The 21770-nt window shown below is 38.0% G+C and overlaps 1 protein-coding gene and 1 long non-coding RNA gene across 18 annotated transcripts in view; one reads left to right on the top strand and one right to left on the bottom strand.

Annotated features, from left to right (window-relative positions):
• The window catches only part of ANKS1B (ankyrin repeat and sterile alpha motif domain containing 1B), a 1083120-nt gene that overhangs the window by 662489 nt on the left and 398861 nt on the right, over positions 1-21770 (top strand). For 15 of the 17 annotated variants that reach the window (XM_070454108.1, XM_070454113.1, XM_070454115.1 and 12 more), the window contains one exon: positions 12581-12687. In XM_070454108.1, the coding sequence (XP_070310209.1) occupies positions 12581-12687 (107 nt within the window). Of the gene's footprint in view, positions 1-11988; positions 12008-12097; positions 12688-21770 lie in introns of those variants that run through there. The other 2 variants (XM_070454116.1, XM_070454117.1) reach the window with 2 other exon arrangements.
• On the bottom strand, positions 13253-14958 carry LOC139030699 (uncharacterized). Its single transcript, XR_011483108.1, has 2 exons — positions 14887-14958; positions 13253-13585 (listed from the first exon to the last, which is right to left on the bottom strand). It is a non-coding gene; the product is annotated as an uncharacterized lncRNA (long non-coding RNA).

Genomic DNA, 21770 nt, shown 5'->3' on the forward strand with positions numbered 1-21770 from the left:
GCTCAGGACTCAGAGCACCAGTGCTGAATGGAAGGAGGTGAATGTTCCAGTGCAAGCAGAGAGTTAATCTGCTTTACTCTTTTTGTTCTACTAGATTCTTACTGGATTGGACAATGCCCACATACACTGGTAAGGGTAATCTTTATTCAGTCTACAGATTCAAATGCTAATCTCGTCAGGAAGCACCCTCACAGACATATCCACAACTAGACATTTTACAAGCTCTCTGGGTAGCTCTTCGTTCAATCAAATTGACACATAAATTAACTATCACCATCATCTTTTTATTTGCCTCTCAAACTCCTCCTAAATCTTCAAGTCACAGATCAAATGGACTCTTCTGTAAATTCTATACCTGAGTCAATTCAAGCATCCTTGCCTTCCTTCTACATTTTCAGTATCTTTTACATATCTGCATTATAGAATTCATCATCCTGCATGGTAATTTTCTAAGATTCTAAGGGCAGAACAAGTTTTCTTTCCTCTCTGGTCTTTAAACAATGACTGGCACATGGGAGGCTTCAATGACTTAATGCTGCGTACAGCTTCTCAAAGAAGATTCAAATCTTTGCTAGTATGTCTTAAAGAAGGGTAAACAAGAATGCAATCAAAGGAATTATGATTTTTCCAATCAGGTATGGCCCATATATATTTATATATTGTTGTCTGCCAGAAGAATTTAGCATTTTAGGCTTAAATTTCATTTCCTATTTTAGACCATACCCCAGCACAGAAGTTGTCAGATCTGTTTTGTAAAGGCTGGTATTTCTTAAGTGTTCCATGAAGTTTTTAGTTCAAAATAAATTCAAGGCCTCAGGGAAAATTGAATCTGAGCTCCTAACTTCCCTTAGCATTTAAACACCAAAGCATGATCTTGGAGCATTTTCCTATTTGCATCTTGACTTTATGATCCAGAATTCTGTTGAACCACAATATTCCACAAATCCTAAAATAACTAATCCTTTTGCCTCTGCTATTATCTGCCACCTCTGATTCACATTTCTTTTCTTTTTTCTAAACTTTTTATTTTATATTGAAGTATAGTTGATTAAAAATGTTTGATAGTTTCAGGTGCGCTGCAAAGTGATTCAATTACATGTATATACATATCTGTCCTCTTCCAAATTCTTTTCCCATTTAGGTTGTTATATAATATTGTACATTTCTATTTTTGCATTTCAGAATAGTTGTCCTTTTATCAGTAGAAGAGACATTTTTCTTATTGCATCATCTCTTTTCCTGCTAATTTTCATTGTCCGTTTTTCTCCATTTGGAAAATAGATATACAGCTTATGATTTCCAGCTCAGAGGGTATTCAGGATTGGAAAAATGAGATATTGATACTTTTTAGTTAAAAATAGAATCATTAGTCAGGATTTTTGTTATATTATCCTACAGGAATGAGCACTGTTCACTCCTAGCTCCTACACCTGTATTACAAAATATAAAAGGCAGAACAGGCTCACATAGAAACCAACACCATAGTTATTTGTTAAATGTGCAAATTTCTCCCCCAAATGTGGCCACTGCTTTCTTAGGAAGTTTAGTGGGCTCTTTACCAGGCTCTTTAAAAATGACCAGTTTTTATTTGAAATATGTTGGAATAAATAACTTAATAGACCTGTTTGTTCATTATGAAGCTAGGAATAAGAATTATCCTTTCTTGCCATTCCTTGCCCCTCCTTTTTATTCTCATTTCACTTTAAATGGATGTGAAGAGCAGACTGCTCAATGCTGAAGACCTAGCTATTGGTGCATGTTAGATAAGACCAAGCCCCTAATGACATCATGGGATTTGGGATTCTGATCACTTCACAGTACAATGAGCTTTCCTCTGTTATTTGTCCAGACTGATCACCCGCTGCACTTTTGTCCGTCTGAAACAAAGAGAACTGGGCATGGAAAAGCACTGATGGCTCAGAACCAGTTGATTGAGAGGCTGGATGAACAACCTAAGTATATATTCTACTGACAGCAAAGATAATTATACAGCCTAGCATTTGAATAGCTCTTTATAGTTCATAACGGGTTTTTCACATATGTCATTTCATTTTAGCTTCAAACAAAACCATAAGATAGGTAGGTAAATAGGTAAACTGTCACCCTCATTTCACTGAAGAGAAACTAAGCCCCAGAAACATGCCCACTAGAAAGGTACTCCTGTTTCTGTGAGCTCCATCACAAGAATCTCAAGAATAGAAAAGGCAAATATTTACATAATAGAGAAGAACCAAGATTCAAACCCAGGCAGACTGGTTAACTGGCATCCCTCTCATTGAGGCAGCATTCTCCTGGACACATAGCACAGGCATCCATGCACTGCAGTCCAGAGAGGCCAAGTACCCACGTGGAAACAATACTGAAGCTGCTGTTTCTCAGGAGCACAGAAAAGCCCTTTGTTAGAGTGAAATAAAAATATCCAAGTGATAGGATTTACCCTTCTCCCACCTCTCAGTATTCCTTCCGGCTTTTTCTCATTATTTTGTACTTTAGAAGCCAAGAATCATAAATATAAGATGAAGGGTGGGAAGGAGAATTAACAGAACAACTGGGAAACCATTTTTAAAACAACCTGCTAGTATGTGGCTGGGTGAATAAATATTCTCCCTCCTGCAAAAGGGCAAGCTTCATACCCTGTGGCTCTGGAGCAGAGCAGGATAGAGTAGTGGCTAAAATCTTGGACTCTGGAGCCAGGCTATCAGGGATCTAGTCTAACTGTGCAAATTTAAACAACCTATGACCTTCTGTATTTTATTTTTCTCCTATATAAAAAGAGGTGATAACAATAATACTTCACTTGTGAAAATAATATGTTATCGAAGGAAAGCTATGACAAACCTAGACCGCATATTTAAAAAGCAGAGATGTCACTTTACCAACAAAGGTCTGTATAGTCAAAACTTCAGTTTTTCCAATAGACATGTACGGATGTAAGAGACCATAAAGTAAGCTGAGCACTGAAGAATTGATGCTCTCAAATTGTGGTGCTGGAGAAGACCCTTGAGAGTCCCTTGGACTGCAAGGAGATCAAACAAATCAATCCTAAAAGAGATCAACCCTGAATATTTACTGGGAAGACTGTTGCTGATGCTGAAGCTCCAGTACTTTGGTCACCTGATGCAAAGAGCTGACTCATTGGAAAAGTTCCTGCTGCTGGGAAAAACTGAAGGGGAAAGGAGAAGCGGGCAGCAGAGAATGAGATGGTTAGATAGCATCACTGACTCAATGGACGTGAGTTTGGGCAAACTCCAGGAAATAATGGAGGACAGAGGAGCCTGGTGTGCTGCAGTCCATGGGGTCACAAAGAGTTGGACAAGATTTAGCAACTGAATAACAACAATATGTGTATATTATTTAGAGTCTGACCATAGTAAATGCATGTTTGCTATTATTTTTACATAATGAGACATTATTTAGAAGGCCTGATGTGTATAGGTGCTCAATAAATATTAGCTCTCTTCTTTTATATATAGTTTAGATTACTGGAAAGACTCACATATTTTAAAAAGTATTTGCCTTATATCAGTTACCTTGGTGCTAGGATAAACAGCTATTTATTATATTTTTGAGGGATTAGCCAGCTTCCTTTTTAAACTCTTGTCCAGGGGCTCTCCTCTAGCTCTTCCTAAATGTCATTTTCCTTTTTAACAAATTTGATACCTCTTGCCTTTGCCAAATCATTTTACCCACCTTAACTGTTTCATCAGTTTCAGCCTGGAGGCACCTTATTGAAATAGATAGTGTTTCTCTTTTGCTCATGAAACCTGGAATCATTTAGGTGGCTTTCTCTAATTCATTTCTCCTCTATACGGTCACAATAAGAAGTCATGTCTCTAAATTTTTAATACCTTTTAATCGCTATTGATATTTTCTTAGTGGTAAGCCAGTATTCTCCATTGGCCTATAAATTACTTTGCCGACAAAGGTCCATCTAATCAAAGCTATGGTTTTTCTAGTAGTCATGTATGGATATGAGAGTTGGACTATAAAGAAAGCTGAGAACTGAAATATTGATGCTTTGGAACTATGGTGTTGGAGAAGGCTCTTGAGAGTCCCTTGAACAGCAAGGAGATCAAATAGTCAATCCTAAAGGAAATCAGTCCTGAATATTCATTGGAAGGACTGATGCTGAAGCTAAAGCTCCAATATTTTGGTCACCTGATGCAACAGGCTGAATCATTAGAAAAGACCCTGATGCTTGGAAAGATTGAAGACAGGAGGAGAAGGGGACAGAGGATGAGATGGTTGGATGGCATCACCAACTCGATGGATGTGAGCTTAAGCAAGTTCCAGAGTTGATGATGGACAGGGATGTCTGGCGTGCTACAGTCCATGGGGTTGCAAAGAGTTGGACACTACTCAGTGACTGAACTGAGGGACGTTCAAAGCTATAGTCCCACTGCCTGCAAAATGCTAGGAACAAGAGGTACTTTATAAATATTTGTTGAAGAAATCAGTCAATGCTGAAGGAATTAAGCATAAGAAAAGTATCTTCTCCTCTCCTCAATTAACTAGAACCCAATTAAGAAATTATCTGAAATTAAGCAGTATGTGAGTTGCCTTCTACTTTTAAAAGAAAAAATTAATTTTAGAGACCTAAACTGATATCATAGATTTAATTTAATACAGTTATAACAGTTTCAGACCATAGCCTGGAGTAATCATACATTCATTTTAATGGCCTAGGCCTTCTATGTGCTTAGTCACTTAGTCATGTCCAACCAACTCTTTGCAACCCCATGGATTGTAGCCCACCAGGCTCCTCTGTCCATGGGGATTCTCCAGGCAAGAATACTGGAGTGGGTTTCCATGCCTTCCTCAGAGGCCTTCTATAGCTGCACTATATGCAATGAGAATAGTTACGAACATGTCAAAAATGAGCTAGTATTATCGTACCCTTACAACACAGGTCAGGATTTTGGACTTTGAACTTACTCTTCCCGCAAACTCTCTTTTCCTAAATACCAGAAAAGCTTGTTCGCTACATTCCACTATATTCCAGTCTCTGTTCAAAGGTATTCCCTGACAATAGTGTTTAAAATGAGTCACTTTTCCCCCCTATCATTCTTTATTTCTTTTTCCTACTTTTGAAAAGCTTTGTAAACTGGGTTTATTGAAGTATAATTGGCCTACAGTAAACTACACAAATTTAAAGTTTGATGTTTAACAGATACACCTATGAAACCATCATCACAATCAAGAAAACAAACATCTCCAAAAGTTTCTTCATGTTCCTTTATAATCCTTTTCACTCCCCTTCTTCCCACCCCTAGGTAGTCACTGATCTATCCTGTCACTGTAGATAAGTTTGCATTCTCTAGGATTTTATGTAAATAGAATCACACTTTTCTGGAGAGTCTGGTTTCTTTTCATTCAGTTCAGTTGCTCAGTCATGTCCAGCTCTTTCCAACCCCATGGACTGTAGCACACCAGGCTTCCCTGTCCATCACCAACTCCTGGAGCTTGCTCAACTCATGTCCATTGAGTTTATGATGCCATCCAACCATCTCATCCTCTGTTTTCCCCTTCTCCTTCCACCTTCAATCTTTCCCATCATCAGGGTCTTTTCCAAGGAATCTGTTCTTCACATCAGGTGGCCAGAGTACTGGAGCTTCAGCTTCAGCATCAGTCCTTCCAATGAATATTCAGGACTGATTTCCTTTAGGATGGACTGGTTTAGGCCAAGGGACTCTCAAGAGTCTTCTCCAACACCACAGTTCAAAAGCATCAATTCTTTGGCACTCAGCTTTCTTTATGGTCCAACTCTCACATCCATACATGACTACTGGAAAAACCATAGCTTTGACTAGGGACTTTTGTTGGCAAAGTAATGTCTCTGCTTTTTAATATGCTGTCTAGGTTGGTCATCACTTTTCTTCCAAGGAGCAAGCATCTTTTAATTTCATGGCTGCAGTCACCATCTGCAGTGATTTTGGAGCCCCCCAAAATAGTCTGTCGCTGTTTCCACTGTTTCTCCCGTCTATTTTCCATGAAGTGATGAGATTGGATACCATGATCTTAGCTTTCTGAATGTTGAGTTTTAAGCCAGCTTTTTTCACTCTCCTCTCTCACTTTCATCAAGAGGCTGTTTAGTTCTTCTTTGCTTTCTGCCATAAGGGTGGTATCATCTGCTTATCTGAGGTTATTGATATTTCTCCCAACAATCTTGACTCCAACCTGCGCTTCATCCAGCCCAGCGTTTCTCATGATGTACTCTGCATATAAATTAAATAAGCAGGGTGACAATATACTGCCTTCTGGTTTCTTTTACTCTGCAAAATTATTTTAACATTCATTCCATGTGATGAATGTATAATCTGTTCATTTATTTTTATTGCTGAATATTATTACATTGTATGGATGTACTACAATTTGTTTATTTGCCTGTTGATGGACATCTAGGCTGTTTCCACCAACCATGGGATCACAAAGAGTTGGATACAACTGAGTGAGCATGCACACAGTTATTGGCTGTTACAAATAAGGCTGCTGTAAACATTCATCTACAAGTCTCTATATGTCATATGCTTTCATTTCTCTTAGGTTAATACCTAGCAGTAGAAAATTTTCGCCACATAGTAGATGTATATTTGACTTCTAAAGAAACTATCAAACTATGATTCATAGCATTGTCAGCACTTGGTATGGTCAGACTTTTTAAATTTTAGACATTTTAATAAGTGGTATCACATTATGAAGGAAATGGTAACTCACTCCACTGTTCTTGCCTGAGAAATCCAATGGATAGAGGGCTACAGTCCATGGGGTCACAGAAGAGTCGGACACAGCTTAGTGACTAAACCACAAGTGGTATCATATTATGGTTTCATTATAAGTTTGCACTTTCTTAATGATGTTAAACATCTTTTCACAATCTTATTTGCCATCCATGTATCTTTTCTGGTGAAATATCTGTTCAAATCTTTTGCCCATTTAAAAACATTGATTTGTTTCTGGGGACTTCCCTGGAAGTTCAGTGGTTAAGACTCTGTGCTTCCAATGCAAGGTGCATGGGTTTGATCCCTGGTCTGGGAACTAAGATCCCACATGCCACACAGTGTAGCCAAAAAAAAAAAAATCAGTTTGTTTCCTTATTAGTGAGTTTTGAGAGTTCTTTATATATTATGAATATGAGTATGCTATCACATGCAATTTGCAAGTGTTTTCTTCTAGTCAGCATCTTGCCTTTTCATTATTGTAATGAAAGGATCAAAACTTTAAAGTTTTGATGAATTATAATGATCAATTTTTTTCTTTTAGAATTGTGCTTTTATTACCTAACCTAAGAATTGTGCTTTTATTACCTAACCTAAATTCAAGATTTTTCCCAAATTATTTTCCTAAATTTTCTTCTATGTGTTTTTATTTTTAGGTTTTATATTTAGGCCTATGATTTTTAGCTAGCTTTTATACATGGCATGAGATATGAATTAAAATCAATTTTTGCATATGGATCTCTAATTATTTCAGCATTATTCATTGAAGAGGCTCTCCTTTCTTCATAGAGTTGCCTTTTTACCTTTGTAAAAAATAAATTGATTTTCTGTATTCTTGAAATAAGAAAATGACAGAGATGGAGAACAGATTAGTAGTTGCCAGAGATTAAAAAGCAAATAGAAAGAGAGCCACAGCTGTGAAAAGGTAGCAGGTGCCTGTGGCGGTACCATCTTTATCTTGACTGAAGTGTTGCTCACACAGCTTATACATGGAATAAAATTGCATAGAACTAAACATGTACACGTGCACACACAAGTGAGTGTATGTAAAACTACTGACATATGAATAATCAATGGATTTGATCACTGCCAAATATCTGGTTGTGATATCACACTATAGTTGCACTAGATGTTACCACTGGGGAAAACTGGGTGAATCTGTTGAAAAGCTGCATCTAGAGATATCAGGCAAAGAACTGAATCGAGTATCGTGTACCCATTACGGACTATTATGAAACTATTTAAAAGAACAAATTAGAGCTTATCATTTACTTGTTAGAATTTTCATAAAGCTTTGTTAAACGAGAAAAGTCAGGTTCAGAAATGTGTGATATGATTCTATTTTTAGGAAATGATGTCCAAATATACCCCTATATATACTTATATATATATATATATATAAAAACATACATATTTGTACATAGCTGTGGTGTGTGTGAGAGAGACAGATGTGACAATGCATACATACATATGAATAAACATACTAGTTTGTTAACATGAATTACCTTGATGGAAGAATGGATGACATGGGTGGTTTGGAGGTACTGGGAGAAAGAGTAACCAAGAAAATAGAAAAAGAAAAAAAATACTAATATGTAAACCAATAATAATATATTCTTATATGCAATTATTTGTTTTGTGTTGTTACAAATTTATAGAAAATTTAAGAACTAATTGTTTTTATTTTACTATTATTATTTGATAGATAAATTTATTCAGATATAATTTACATGTCATTCAATTCACCCGAAGTGTATAATTCAGTAGCTTGTAGTATATTCAGAGTTGTACAACAATTGCCACAGTAAATTTTAAAACACTTTTATTATTATGAAAAGATTTCCCATATCCATTAACAATTATTCCCCTTTTACTCCCAATTCCACTGGCCATATTCTTGCCTGGAAAATCTCATGCACAGAGGAGCCTGGTGGGCTACCGTCCACGGGGGTCACAAAAGAGTTGAACATGACTTCGTGGCTAAACAACAACAACAAAGTGAGCTAAATAATCCACACCACGCTGCCTAGAACAGTACTCTCAGTACCTGTTAGTTTTTTTCTTTCCTTCCTCTTGTCTCACTTTTGGGACTTAGAGAAGTTCCAGTTGAATAATGAGGCCTGTCCAATAATGTGATGTCATGTTTAAGAATTTTAAGATTCCAAGAAAGTATTTCATGTAAAGTGAGAAATATACGTAAACACTATTTTAAAAGTGATCTTCATACCCACACAAGGGTTCTTTCAATGGTTTGGCTCATGAGAAAAAACTTTAACAAAGCTAGAAACACCATGATTCAAGGTCTCTTTCTTCTTCCTACCTCTCCCTCACCACTTCCCCCAGCCCAGTTTCTCCCAACTCACTCCCCCTGTGCATGAAAACCTTTCCCCAACATATGAGAATATTGAGTACAAACTGAATGATTGAAGAGTTAAAAGAAAAAAGTTTAGTCTATAAATGATTTGTAAAGTGATTAGTAGCCCCTATTTTCTCTGAGCCATTTTTGTACCGCAGCTCGGACCTTGACATAACCTCCCCTGCTCACTCTCTCCCTGTCTCGCACACGTGCGCACTCACGCTCAATCTCACTCTCTCCTCTGCCCTCTCTTTCCATTGAGAAGTGAAAATCCCATGAAAGTCAATTCCATGTCATGTGTTCATTCTTTTCACAAAGACAATTTAATGTCTAGAATGCATGGAGCACTCTTCAAGGTACTTGGTCCATGGTGTACATCTTAAGAAGTGAGATGGGATTTGAGGAACTGGTCAATTAGCACATGCCTTACCAAACCAAAACATTATTGTCATGTTTGCTCGATATTTGTGCAGCTTATCTACCTAATTATAGCTTACGAATGATCAGGAGAAACAACGTGCGTGTGACCCTAGGAGAGGTTGTAGCTGATGCCTACTTTAATTCCACTCTGTATCAGCATTACAACTGGCCAAGAACAAATAGCATCTTGCTTTCAGATTCTTGTACAGGTAATATTGAGCAACCTGAATCCCTTTAAATAGATTCCCAAACTGCTACGAACTGTTTGACCTTCTTAAGAGATCTAGAATCTGATTGGCTCTATTTAAAAACCTAGCTGTTTTCTTTTAAAGCGAAACTCAGAGACTTGGGATAGACTTAAAAAAATTTTTTTTTTTAATCTGAAACTAAAATGATTTTACACAGTTTGAATTGTGAAATGAAAATTGCATTATTTGGTTTAGCAGGTGCATAATGAATTATTACAACTTTTAATGTTAGCCAGACAGAGTCCTACATTCAAGAAATACAACTTGTACACAAATAACTATAACGTTAGACAAAAAATATTGTTATACTAGATGGTCTAAAAATGCCACTTGAAACAGATAAGGAAGAGATTTATTCCTGTTAGGTGGGATTAGAAAAGGTTTCTTAAAGAACATATCATCATATCCAAAGTCAAAGAAGAGGCATAAATGTGGAGACATAATAAAAGCAACCCAAGTTTCTCATAGCCAGTAATCCCACCTGCTTGGAACTTGGGGAAAGGGAAATAAAATTAGAGGATTTGTAGTAATCATGAAGACCCCAAAATGTCATCAAAGGAATTGGGAGTTTATTTTAAAGCCAACAAAAAACCATGGAAGTGTTCTGAAACAAGGAGTTACAATCAAAACTGTCTTAAAGAGATTGTTCTGACATCCATGTATATACTAGAATTGGAAGTATCAGAGGAAGGAAGATGAACACAGAGGCCATAGTTGTTTTAGGCCAGGTGGGCCTGAACTAAGAGAGCAAAATCACGGTAGATGTCAGTTCTCTAAACATGAAACAGGAATTTGAATTAAGGGAACAGAGGCAAGAGATATGATGAGGGATGACTGGAATTTGGGAGCTGATGCCAGTGGTGAAAGAAAGAATACAAGATGCTTTGCAGTTTAATGTCTGTGTGCTTGGGAGGTTGACAGTGCACTTCAAAAGAGAAAGGAAACAAAGATAAGATCTGGAGAAAGAAGGAAAGTGATGTTTCATTTATTCAATAAACATTTATTGAGCACTTACTATGTGCCAGGCACTATTCTGGGGGGATGAGAGTTGTGTTTAATTTTTAAAACACTTTATGTGGTAAAGGCAGTGTTCTCAGTCCTTGTGATTCCAAAGGCAGAGCTGGAGGCAGTGAGGAGGAGTCAGCTAGGGCTTCCCTGGTGGTGCAGCAGTGGAGAGTTCACCAGCCAAGCAGGAGACCCAGGTTCAATCCCTAGCTCAGGAAGATCCCCTGGAGAAGGAGGTGACAACCTACTCCAGTATTCTTGCCTGGAAAATCCCATGGACAGAGAAGACTGGTGGGCTACAGTCCATGGGGTTGCAAAGAGTCATATGCAACTTAGTGACTAAACCACAACAGCAGGAAGTAAAATACCTTTCTAATAAGTGGAGGCTTTTTGATAAGTAGTGAGAGCTCTGTTGCAGGCAGTATTCAAACCTAAATTGGATAATATTCTTCAAGGAACTCTGTGACAAGGGATTCCTGCATTAAGAGGGAGGTTAGACTAACCTCTTTGCAAGTTCTCTCTCAATCTTAAGAGTCTGTTCTTTTCATGATCTACTCCTATGGGTTCTATTATTAATCTCTGGTTTCTCTCAATTATTAAATAAATTACTCAGTCTGTCTGCCATTCAGTAAAACTCACACATTTACATCTGTTATTCTTAAATTATTCTTGGTTAGGGCTCTTCTTCTTTATTAAAAAATTCTACCCAGTAATGTTACCTCTATACCTAATTTAGAATGTCAACCCTGGTAGATTGGGTTATAAATATCAGAGGGGAAAAGGATTTTTTGTGCCTAATATTTTTGTTTGTAAGAAGCCTCACAAATGAGAAATGAATTATCTCGACTTCAAGATTGCGATGCAGTTTCTGTATTTTGCAGCAATTCAAGAAGGAAAAAAAATACCTCAGAGAGGCTCATTTTGATACAGCACGGTAAAGAAAGAGAATAATTGTTCTCCAACACTGTAAAGCTTTAGATCGGAAACATTTATCTGTGCTGCGTTTTAAAAAAATAAGAAAGGGAAGGAAAGGAGAGAAAAGGAAAAAGAGAACCTGTCGGGAGCTCCCCTATAAGCTATAGTTAAAGCTTTGCATTTCCTGGTGTCTTTTGAAACGTAAAATTCCACAACAAATAGCTCTGTAACGTGTAACCAGGATGAGGATTCAATTCAGTTTTAAGCACTTTAGTTTGCTTTTGAATCTTGCTATTTTCTGCATTTGTTTTGACTGCTCTCATCATTCAAGATTGACGCTTGGATGGGTGTGTAGGAGGAAGCAGCAGCAGCAGGCTTACAGCTTGCAGACAAAAAAAATCTGCCTTATCTGATGGCTATTATTGAAAATGCGAGGTGTAGCCTGGGCTGGGTAATGAAGGGGAGCGAGCGAGGGGGAGCGAGGAGCATGGAGCTGCATACTGATGAGTGTAGGAGTACTTGATAAAAAGAATTCTGGCTGCTGGCCGTGCATTGCTCATTGTGGAGTACTCCAACAATCACACGGAACGCAGACCAGCCTAAGCTGACAGCTTGATATGCCTTCTTCTGCTGCCTGGTTTTGGGGGCTGTGTGACGTACTGGTCGGTAGTAAAGATTAATATGTAAGAAATGTGGAGCTAGGATCAAGTCATACTCCACAGCCTGCCTGGCAAACTATGTTTTACTTCTGACTTTGCTCTCTCGCTGAGAACATTAATCTGTCAAGCTGGCGGGCTCCTTTGATAGCAACTTTCCCAGGAGCATGATGTGGCAATGCCACCTCTCAGCCCAGGACTACCGCTATTACCCCGTGGACGGCTACTCCCTGCTCAAACGCTTCCCTCTTCATCCTCTTACAGGACCCAGATGCCCCGTCCAAACAGTGGGACAATGGTTGGAAAGCATTGGGCTACCTCAGTACGAGAACCACCTGATGGCTAATGGATTTGACAATGTGCAGTTTATGGTAAGACGCTCTCTGTGTCCACGGAGCTGCCTTTTGTCTGTCTTTGCTTCTTATGTGTCTTACACGGCTCAGAGGCAGCCTGATTTGCACCAAAACTGGTCAGTTTTATATATGTAACTGCATTAGAAAATTGGATGCCCTTAGGACCGAACCGACTGTGTAACATATAGGCACTTGCTGAAAAATGAGATCTGTGTGCATTCATATACATGTGTATTATATGAATGAACCGGTGAGAGTACTATTTATAGGCAGTGAAAGAAGATTAACATTTGTATTCTCCCTGTCATTCTTTGTGTGATTTTCATAAATCTGTCATCTCAAAATACCCAGTTAGATGATGATAGCACTCTTCAGTTAATTCTAGATTCCTGAAACATATTTCATTTGGGTATCAGCATTTAGTGATTAATTAAACAATTTGTTGTGTTTATGGTGTGAAGATCATTTTTTTTCCTTATAATTGCTCAATAAGGAGTTTAAATTGTGGGGATGACCTTTAGTTCATTAGCAAACTGATTCGAATGGTCTATTATAGAAAGCTTTCGCTTAGTTTACATGCTGATTGAAGAGCAATGAGGTATTGTTTATTATTTTAGGTAGAAAACAAACACGTCCATCAGTTAACCGTCAATATCTAGAAAGAGAGGCAGAGGGACTAAGTACATTCGGGTACTTCTGAATACTGGTCTGCCTGCGGTCTAAAGCTGGTGGTGCAAACTTCCCACTGAGATGAATATAGGTGAGGAAGGAGGATGGGGAGCTGTGCAGACCCGTAACAGCTTTCTGATCATTCACATGCCTCCCCCGGTGCTCATCAGTTCCCCTCGTTAGGCTACGTCACAGTCAGTATTACCTTTCTTTGCTTTTAAGGTCCCATCACACATGTTACGGATCCCTAAATTTAGAGAGAGAATACATAACATAGGCATGTAGCACAAAATGGCTTGCAGAAACAATAGTTATTTCTAAATAAAATACTGGAGCTTACAACTGAGGCTTATTAATAGTAAAATTGATAACATTTTACTGAGAGCTAGGCACGTCTTTTTATTTTCATTTTAGATTATTTTCTCCAAGCTTGACTTGACTATTGTAGATTTGAAGATTATTTAAAACTGTTAAACTTTTGCTTCTCCAAAAATGTGTGTCCCAATAGCTTTTTTTTTTTAAGCTGGATCAATTTAGTAAGACATATGAGCCCTAAGTAATTGTACCCGTAAAACTCTTAATGAATCCACTTTTAAATAATGAGACATGCAACTACTATTATTTTTCTTATGTTTAAGAATACTGTCACTGATTAGACAGATTGTGTAGCTATCAAAATAGGGGGAAAAGAAAATTTGCTTCAGTTGCCGTGAGAGTCTTAGGACAGACTGAGTGGAATTAGGACAGCCTTAGGACACGAAGCAGATGACACTAAGAATTAACTATTACATTTACTGCAGGTTTGGATGAGTCTTTATTTTTTCTTCTTATGTCTCCTTGAAATAAGACTTTCTCACTCCCACTCCTCAAACCTGTGTCCAAATTTATTCTGGTCCCGTGAGAAGTTAGCTAGGTCTTTGGAGTCTCTGGATCATTTATCTACTTTGAAAGATTTTAATTCAGCATAATTTTCCTCTGAATGTTAAACACTTCAGAGTAAATATAATCCCTTTTTGAAAACCCAATGCAAAGGTTAATCAAACATGTTTCCAATAAGCATTTCCAAAAAGCATTCATGAATAAAATATGTATAAACACTCCAAAATGTATCCAGGAAGAAAAAAAATCCTGGACATATGTGACAAAACCAAGGTCTGATCCTCTCCATAGACTGTTGACTTTATTTTTTCAATTCAAATTATTGTATATAATTTTTCCGAAATTAAGAAAACATAGTTAATTTAGAAAAATCAATCAAACACTTTCTATACAAGACAGAATTTTAAAAATTAGAATTATCATTCAGAGGAGTTAATTATGTAAATGAAGCAAATCATAAAACAGTGTCATCAATTATCATTTTGCATGCTGCTATACACCGTTTATTTGCTACTAGCATTATAAAAAATCAATTGCTATCTCTATAAAAATTATTTATTGATCTCCATAGTCTAATTTACATAATTATGAACTTAGTTAAAGTACACTAATATGATCAGCCAACTTTAAGAAATAGGTTTCATTAATGTGGTGAAAAATCTGTTGGACCTGCTTAGTCTCCATTCGGTATCATATTCTAGCTTTTGTTTTCCTTGAAGCACATTCTGACCTGCATTTATTCATTCTGTTGCCTAAGCAACAAGCACCACACTCCTATTAACTATGATGTAGTGCAGGTCTTATTAGCTTTTTAGAACAAGACAGTAGAGACATCAAAAGGATATAATTAATGTTGGTTGAAATATTGTAGTACATCCATGCATAGATATACTTTATTTAGGAAACATTCTCAAGAGTTAATTTTTCATTTAATCAATATTCCATAATGAATATGAGTTTCAAAGGGCCCATATAAGTAAATTTCAAAGTATTTATTGAAAGCTTTGCAAATTTTCTGTTAATAACTCTGTTCTACATACTGTTACACATAAACACAATATATGAATGATTTAGCCACACAGCTGTGATTAACTTTAATAAAGATTTTTTACATCAATTTCTAGACAGAAAAGAAGGACCTTGTTAGAAAAGAAGGACTCATTTATTTTTAAATATTTGTCCATTATTGTTTCTCCTTTGGGCTCTTAAAACTTATTCTAGACTTTATTTATGTATCAACTTTTTAAAGATACCTGTAGGTTAAAATTCCAAACTTTTTCTTTATGTATCTGGTCCTGGCTTGCAGAATAGTTTTGCACAGGATATTTATGTGTCCTTAAAAATATAAAATAAGTGGAAATTGGTACAAAGAATAGCTACAAAATTACACCTAAGACTTTGGGAAAGTTTAGATCCATGTGGCAAAAGTCCCTTCAACACAGAAATCCTTTGTCTGAAGACTTGTTCAAGCCCCACTCTACCTGTTCATGCCCTCTGAAGTCACATGTTATCAGCTCCCATCTGCTTCGGCAGGTCTGCCTGCTACTCACTAGCCCGTGGTCCTCTGATATCCCACCTGTTTTCCCCAAATTTGTAGCATATAGGATGTGTCTGACTTTCAACATTACTTTTTTTTCACTAAGGAGTTTAAGTATGAAATGATTACTGTATAAAATGCTCATGATGATTGACTTTCTTATCGGATATATTTCTATCATCACGTCTTTTCCTATGCTAATAGCTGCTTCCTAGTATGTAAGCCTCAAACTATCTGTTCTTGTCCTGCTGAACACTCATCTGATACTCCCTCAGCTATCACAGCTATTTCCTTCCCTTCCTCTCTGTCTTTCATCCTCAAAGGTCTAACTCAACTTCTGTCTTGTTTCTACAGCTTTTCTTAAGGGCTCCAGTACTTAGCAGCCTCTCTTTTCTCGATTTCATGTAGGGGTTGTATTTGGCATGAAAAATTACATTTGGCATGCCATTATTTACTCTCCAGGATTGGGAGTTAAGTTTTCACTTGAATATATCTTATCTCCCCAACTAGACTAGAAGGTCTTCAAGTCCAAGTTCTGCATATTCAATTTCCTTGCGTTTCTAGCACTCCTAGCATAATGTAGTGTACACAGAAATCTCCCCATAAAAACTGGATCCACAGCAGATTATTATAGATGGACATCCAGCCGAGGACTAAAAGCCTCATCCTGCCAGTGGGGACATAGAGCATTAGTACCTTTTATCCATTCATGCAACAAACACTCCTTAAACATTTCCTATGTGCTAATGGCATTGTTAATTAAATTACTAAGGGTGTAGCAATAACCAATGTATTACCTTTCACCTCAAGCAGGTTACAGTATTGCTCTTAGACCTATCATATTATTTGCATGCGCATTGAATATACATTCCTTCATGTGCTAACACAAACATGTGTATACACACATTGTATCATGTATTCATCCTTTCATATTATCACCATCCTTCAGCATATTACTTACCAGGAATTGTTTTTTCAGCAGCAAATTACAGTAGGCAGTAGTAGAGGTAAAAATCTATCATAGCATGGAGTAAAGAAAGATATAGATACTGATAACATCTAAACACTGGCAGTGTTATGATAGATTTGTCATCCAAAGACTATAGTAACAAGTTTCTCTTACTTGGAGGACTGACCCCTAGCCTCACCATGTTTTAGCAGACAGTCATATTTGTAAACGCTAATCAAAAGGGGAACAGAAAGAAATTATACCAGCTCATTATTTTATCACTTCCAATGCTTTCTAGCAGTTGCCATCCAGGTTGACTTGGATGCTTTGACCACTATTAAAATTTCAAAATGCATACAGAAAAAGATATAAAAATAATACCAAGAGCCCTACATGAATTAGCATTTTTGTACACTTGGGCAGGTAGCATTCATAAAGAATTTACTCAAGGTCAAAGTGAGTACTGCCTATTAGACGTAGAAGTAGAGTCACAGAGCTCTTGGAAGTCATCCATTTGAACCAAAGATTTGAGCAAGATTGATCTTATAAGCATTTAATTCAAACCTTTTTTCATTTTTGTGGTGCATTTTACATGCAAATAGACTTACTTCTTTTCTCCTCTTTTGCATAACTTTTCTGTAATAAGAGCACCATTTGCAGTTGACCTGATAAAAATGACCTTTTAAGTATCTTAGCAGCATATCTTGATCCAAGTGAGAAGTTAAACTTGGGAAGCAGAAAAATAAATTATCCCTAAAAAATAAGACTAATAACCCCCACAATGTTTTCCTGTTTCAAATATTGTTTAAGATAATGTTATAAAGTTACTGAGATTTAAGGGTATAAGAGAAATATACCTGCCAGACACCCTGTGCCTTCCTGTTTCTGAAACAGGTGGCTTTATATTGAAAGTGCAGTTATAGTTCTACAAATTCATTTAGGCCAGCAGTTACATACCCACTTCTGAAAAAATACCTTTTTTTTTTCTTCAATTATTGGCATTTAAAATCTGATGGTAACCAAAAGTCAAAGCCAGGAGGGAGTTATTCTTGATCTAGACAACAGCTTAATTACAAGTATCACAGCCAACGGCCTTGCAGTGCCGTGAGAGAGGACTGAAGTAAGACTTCTTGTGTCCACTGTCTTGCTTCTGTATGGTTTGCTTTACTCACCTGTAAAATCAGTGTAATGAGAGGCCTGGGAGAAATGTTCTCTGGGCTCGTTATTGAGTATTTTCAGCTCTTTAAGGATGCATGGTACGATAGTGGTGCTGGCAGAGCTATTAATTGTTCTTGTAGCTGTCATTAGCCTTGGAAGGAGACTGATGGCTTTGTGCAGCAGAAAGTCAGAAGTGAGGGCATGTGCAGGCATGGCCACCTGAGAAGGATGAATGGCCCTCAGGAAAAACAGCAGTCATAATTCCAATCCAGTAACTCTAAGGAGAATCAAGCCTTTCCTCCTACCTGGAAGTTACTCTGATTACATATTTGAGCATTGAAATATGCTGCTTCATTTTCTAATAAAGCACTACTTCAGCTACCATTCCTAACTAATGCTCCCACGAAATGGCCTTTAATTTAGTCATGCAGCATATTTGCATACTTATCTCCACTATTGCACCAAATGACCAGATCTTTGGGATGAAGAATTTACTCATGAATTTTAAAACTTACTAAAACTGCTGACTTACAGACTGATTTTAAGAAAGTCAGCCACAATCGTATTTCATCTCGTCTTTAAATGGACAGATCTCTCAAACAATGACCTCGATTTCCTCATTTCCAGTCACCTCCTTTACCCCAGTAATCCAGCCTGCTTCCCAACTCTTTCCCAAAATTTGTTCTCTTTTAAGTAAGCTGTAACCTCTTTCTTGCCAAATCTCCACCTCTACCCTCTTTTTTCCCTTCCTTCATTTCTCTTTGACCTCTTTCAATGACTGATTTTCACTCTGCACTCCTTGTTGGTACTTATTCCCTTGCTGAAATTTGTTTGGGTTCTGTAACTTCACACCGCCCTTTCCAAGCCCTCCTAGTCTCCTAGTCCTCCTGCTTCACAGACTGGATGTGGTTTAGTCACTAAGTCGTATCCAGCTCTTGGGACCCCATGGACTGTAGCCTGCCAGGCCCCTCTGTCCCACAAGGTGGGGGCACTCAATTTGTCTACCCATTAGGGAGGTCACTGGTTCTTATAGTCATAGATCTGTAGCTGTCCCTGCTCTTCAGCGCTTTCTACCTGGCATCCAATACCATCTGGCTACTCAATAAACATCTCCACATACATGTCTGAGTATCAGATATTTAGCACACTTGCTTCTACTTACAATCTCTCAGTGATTCTCAATTACCTATGGGAGATTGTATTTACAAAATCCTTAATATGGCTTTCATATTCAGGATCCTTTATGACCTGCATGATCCAACTTACTTTCTAGCCTCATGTGTTATTTCATCTCTTTACTGTTCTCCAGAACTGGCATTTTTCTGTCATTGCCTGGCCTTTGCACATGCTGCCGCCTCTACCAAGAATGAGCTTCCTCCCCCTCTCAACTCCTTTATATCCGTTAGATCTTAGCCTGGTTGTCACTTCTTTTAGCTGTCTCTTCTTCTCTGACCTCCCAAGTGTGGGTTCAGAGCCCTTCTCTCTGCTTGTCTTACTGTGCTATGGTCCCTATTTACTTGTCCATCTACCCCACTGCCTCTGCCACCACAAACACTACAACAGGTGTTGGCAAACTTATTCTATAAATGGCCAGATAGTAAATATTTTAGGTTTTGAAAGCCGTATGGCCTGTGTTGCAAGTATTCGACTTTTCTATTGCATCATGAAAGTGACCATAGATAATACACAAATAAATGGACCTGACTGTGTTCAAATATAACTTTATTTACAAAAAAAAAAAAAAAAAAGGCAGATCTAGTGAATAGGCCATCATTTGCTGCCCCTGCACTTGATTTTTAATTTCTTGAGAGTTAGAAATATGCTTTGATCCTCTGCATCTTCAAGTACAACCTCTAACTTACACATGTAGACACAGTAAGTGTTTGATGAAAGGAGGAAGAAACGAGAAAAGGAAGGAGAAAGGGAGCAAGGAATCAGGCAGGTGGCTCCAATAAGGCAGGATCTCCCATAAGAGATCCCAGCCAATAGCTGAGGATATTCACAACAAGATCCAGTCTTCAGGAGTCTGTCAAGAGCAAAAGGGGGGTTTTGCTCTAACCAACCAGGCTGGAGTATATTTTCAGTGAGGGAACTACACAGGCCTTGGAACTAGAAAAACGCAGCTGCAGGGGAGCCTTCTGTTCCCTCTGTTTGGAATTCCTTTCTCCTCCTTCTTCACCTCATTTTGCAGCACTGTTCATTGCATAGCATTGATTGAGCTTAAGCCTCACGTCCTCCAAGAAGTATTCCCTAATGCCGTTTTGTCATCTAGCTAGCACAACTGCCCTTTCTCTTGCACCGTGGCATCCTTTTCTTAGCGCTAAGCTAGGCCTTACTATATTTCATTGCAATTATGTTATCTGTTCAGATGTCTGCCTTCCACCCTAGAAAGTGAGATCCTGAGAGGCAGAAAGTGGGTCTTATTTATCTTTGTATTCCTAAAGCCTAACCAAGGGCCTGGCATATAGCAGCTACTTAGTAAATATTGATTGGATGACATTTTAAAGTTTTATTTAGTTTCATATATTATATAAATTCTATCTCATGTAATTCTCACATCTCTCTATCAGTATTAGTATCCCCATACTAATAATGAAGATAATGAGATTCACAAAGTTTTAAAAACTGCCAAGCAGCACCTAGAGTTTAAAAACAAACTGCTTTGACTTAAAAGTTCCTGTTCAATTCACTAAAACCATACTGTTTCATCATTCCTCCCTTCATTCATTCAGTGAATGTGTACAGAGACCCTGTTAGATTGTGAACACTAAACAGAACAGCGACCCTGCCGTTCGAGCCCTCGAAACTTGGCCTATTTCTGGTCCTTTGAGGGACCTCTTCATCTCATTTCTTCTTACTTTTCTTTCTCCTCCTCACTGCCTCTCCAGAGGACCTCTGCTTTACCAAAACCAGAACTCTCACTGCCAAACAAATACATATCTTTCTTCTCTGTTCATGATTTCCCTCCTGCCTAACATAGCCTATCTCCTCCCTATTCCCTATTCAAGACCTGTTCCCTAAGGCCTTGGTCTTTCTGCTTGCTCTGTGGAGACTTCCTCTACTGATCTGGACCCTGCCCACCTCTTTCAGCTTCACCTCTCACCAATCTTAAGCTGTGTTGAATTATTATAGTCTTAATTGTGCCGCACTTGCGCATAGATCCATGCCTTTGCACACACAGTTCTCTGCTCAGAACAATACTTTCTCGCACTCATTTTTAGCCTGAGTAACTCTTACTTCAAAATCTGACTCAGAGTTTCCTTCTGTAGACCCTTTAAAACAAATTCTTTCGTATTGCTCTACTATTCTTCAGCAGCCTCTCATGGCACCCTGCTTATCATCCATAGAAGAATCATCCAACTTCTTCCCTTAGGAGAAAACAGGGCCTGGTTCAGTGTTACTTTCCCAGTCACTAGCACACAACTGGTTCTTGCATGAATTTTTGGGGGCTGCCCCACATTGGAGGGCGTAGACTACAGTGATATACGTCTCACCGTTCTGGAGGTTGCAAGTCCAGTATGTCAGCAGGTGTCTGCAGGGTTGGGTCCTTCCTCTGACAGCTCTGAGGGGAGCATGTGTTCTATACCCTTCTCCTTGGCTTTGCAAAGATGGCTGTCTTCTCCTCATTTTTCACACTGTCTTCCCTCTGTGTGTGTCTGTCCAGTTCCTGCTCTTATAAGAACACCAGTTATATTGCATTCAGGCCCACCCTAAGGACTTCATTTTAACTAGACTATCTCTGTAAAAAACTTGTCTTCAGATAAAGTCACATTCTGGGATACTAGGAAGTTAATACTTCAACATAAGAAATTGAGGAAGGGACATAATCCAACCAATAGCAGTTCTCAGTAAGAATGTGTGACTATGCATCCTTTGTTTATTATACCTCACATTGCCAAGCACAGTGCA

Source organism: Odocoileus virginianus, chromosome 23 (assembly GCF_023699985.2).
Source record: "Odocoileus virginianus isolate 20LAN1187 ecotype Illinois chromosome 23, Ovbor_1.2, whole genome shotgun sequence".
In the NCBI taxonomy this organism is placed as follows: Eukaryota; Metazoa; Chordata; class Mammalia; order Artiodactyla; family Cervidae; genus Odocoileus; species Odocoileus virginianus.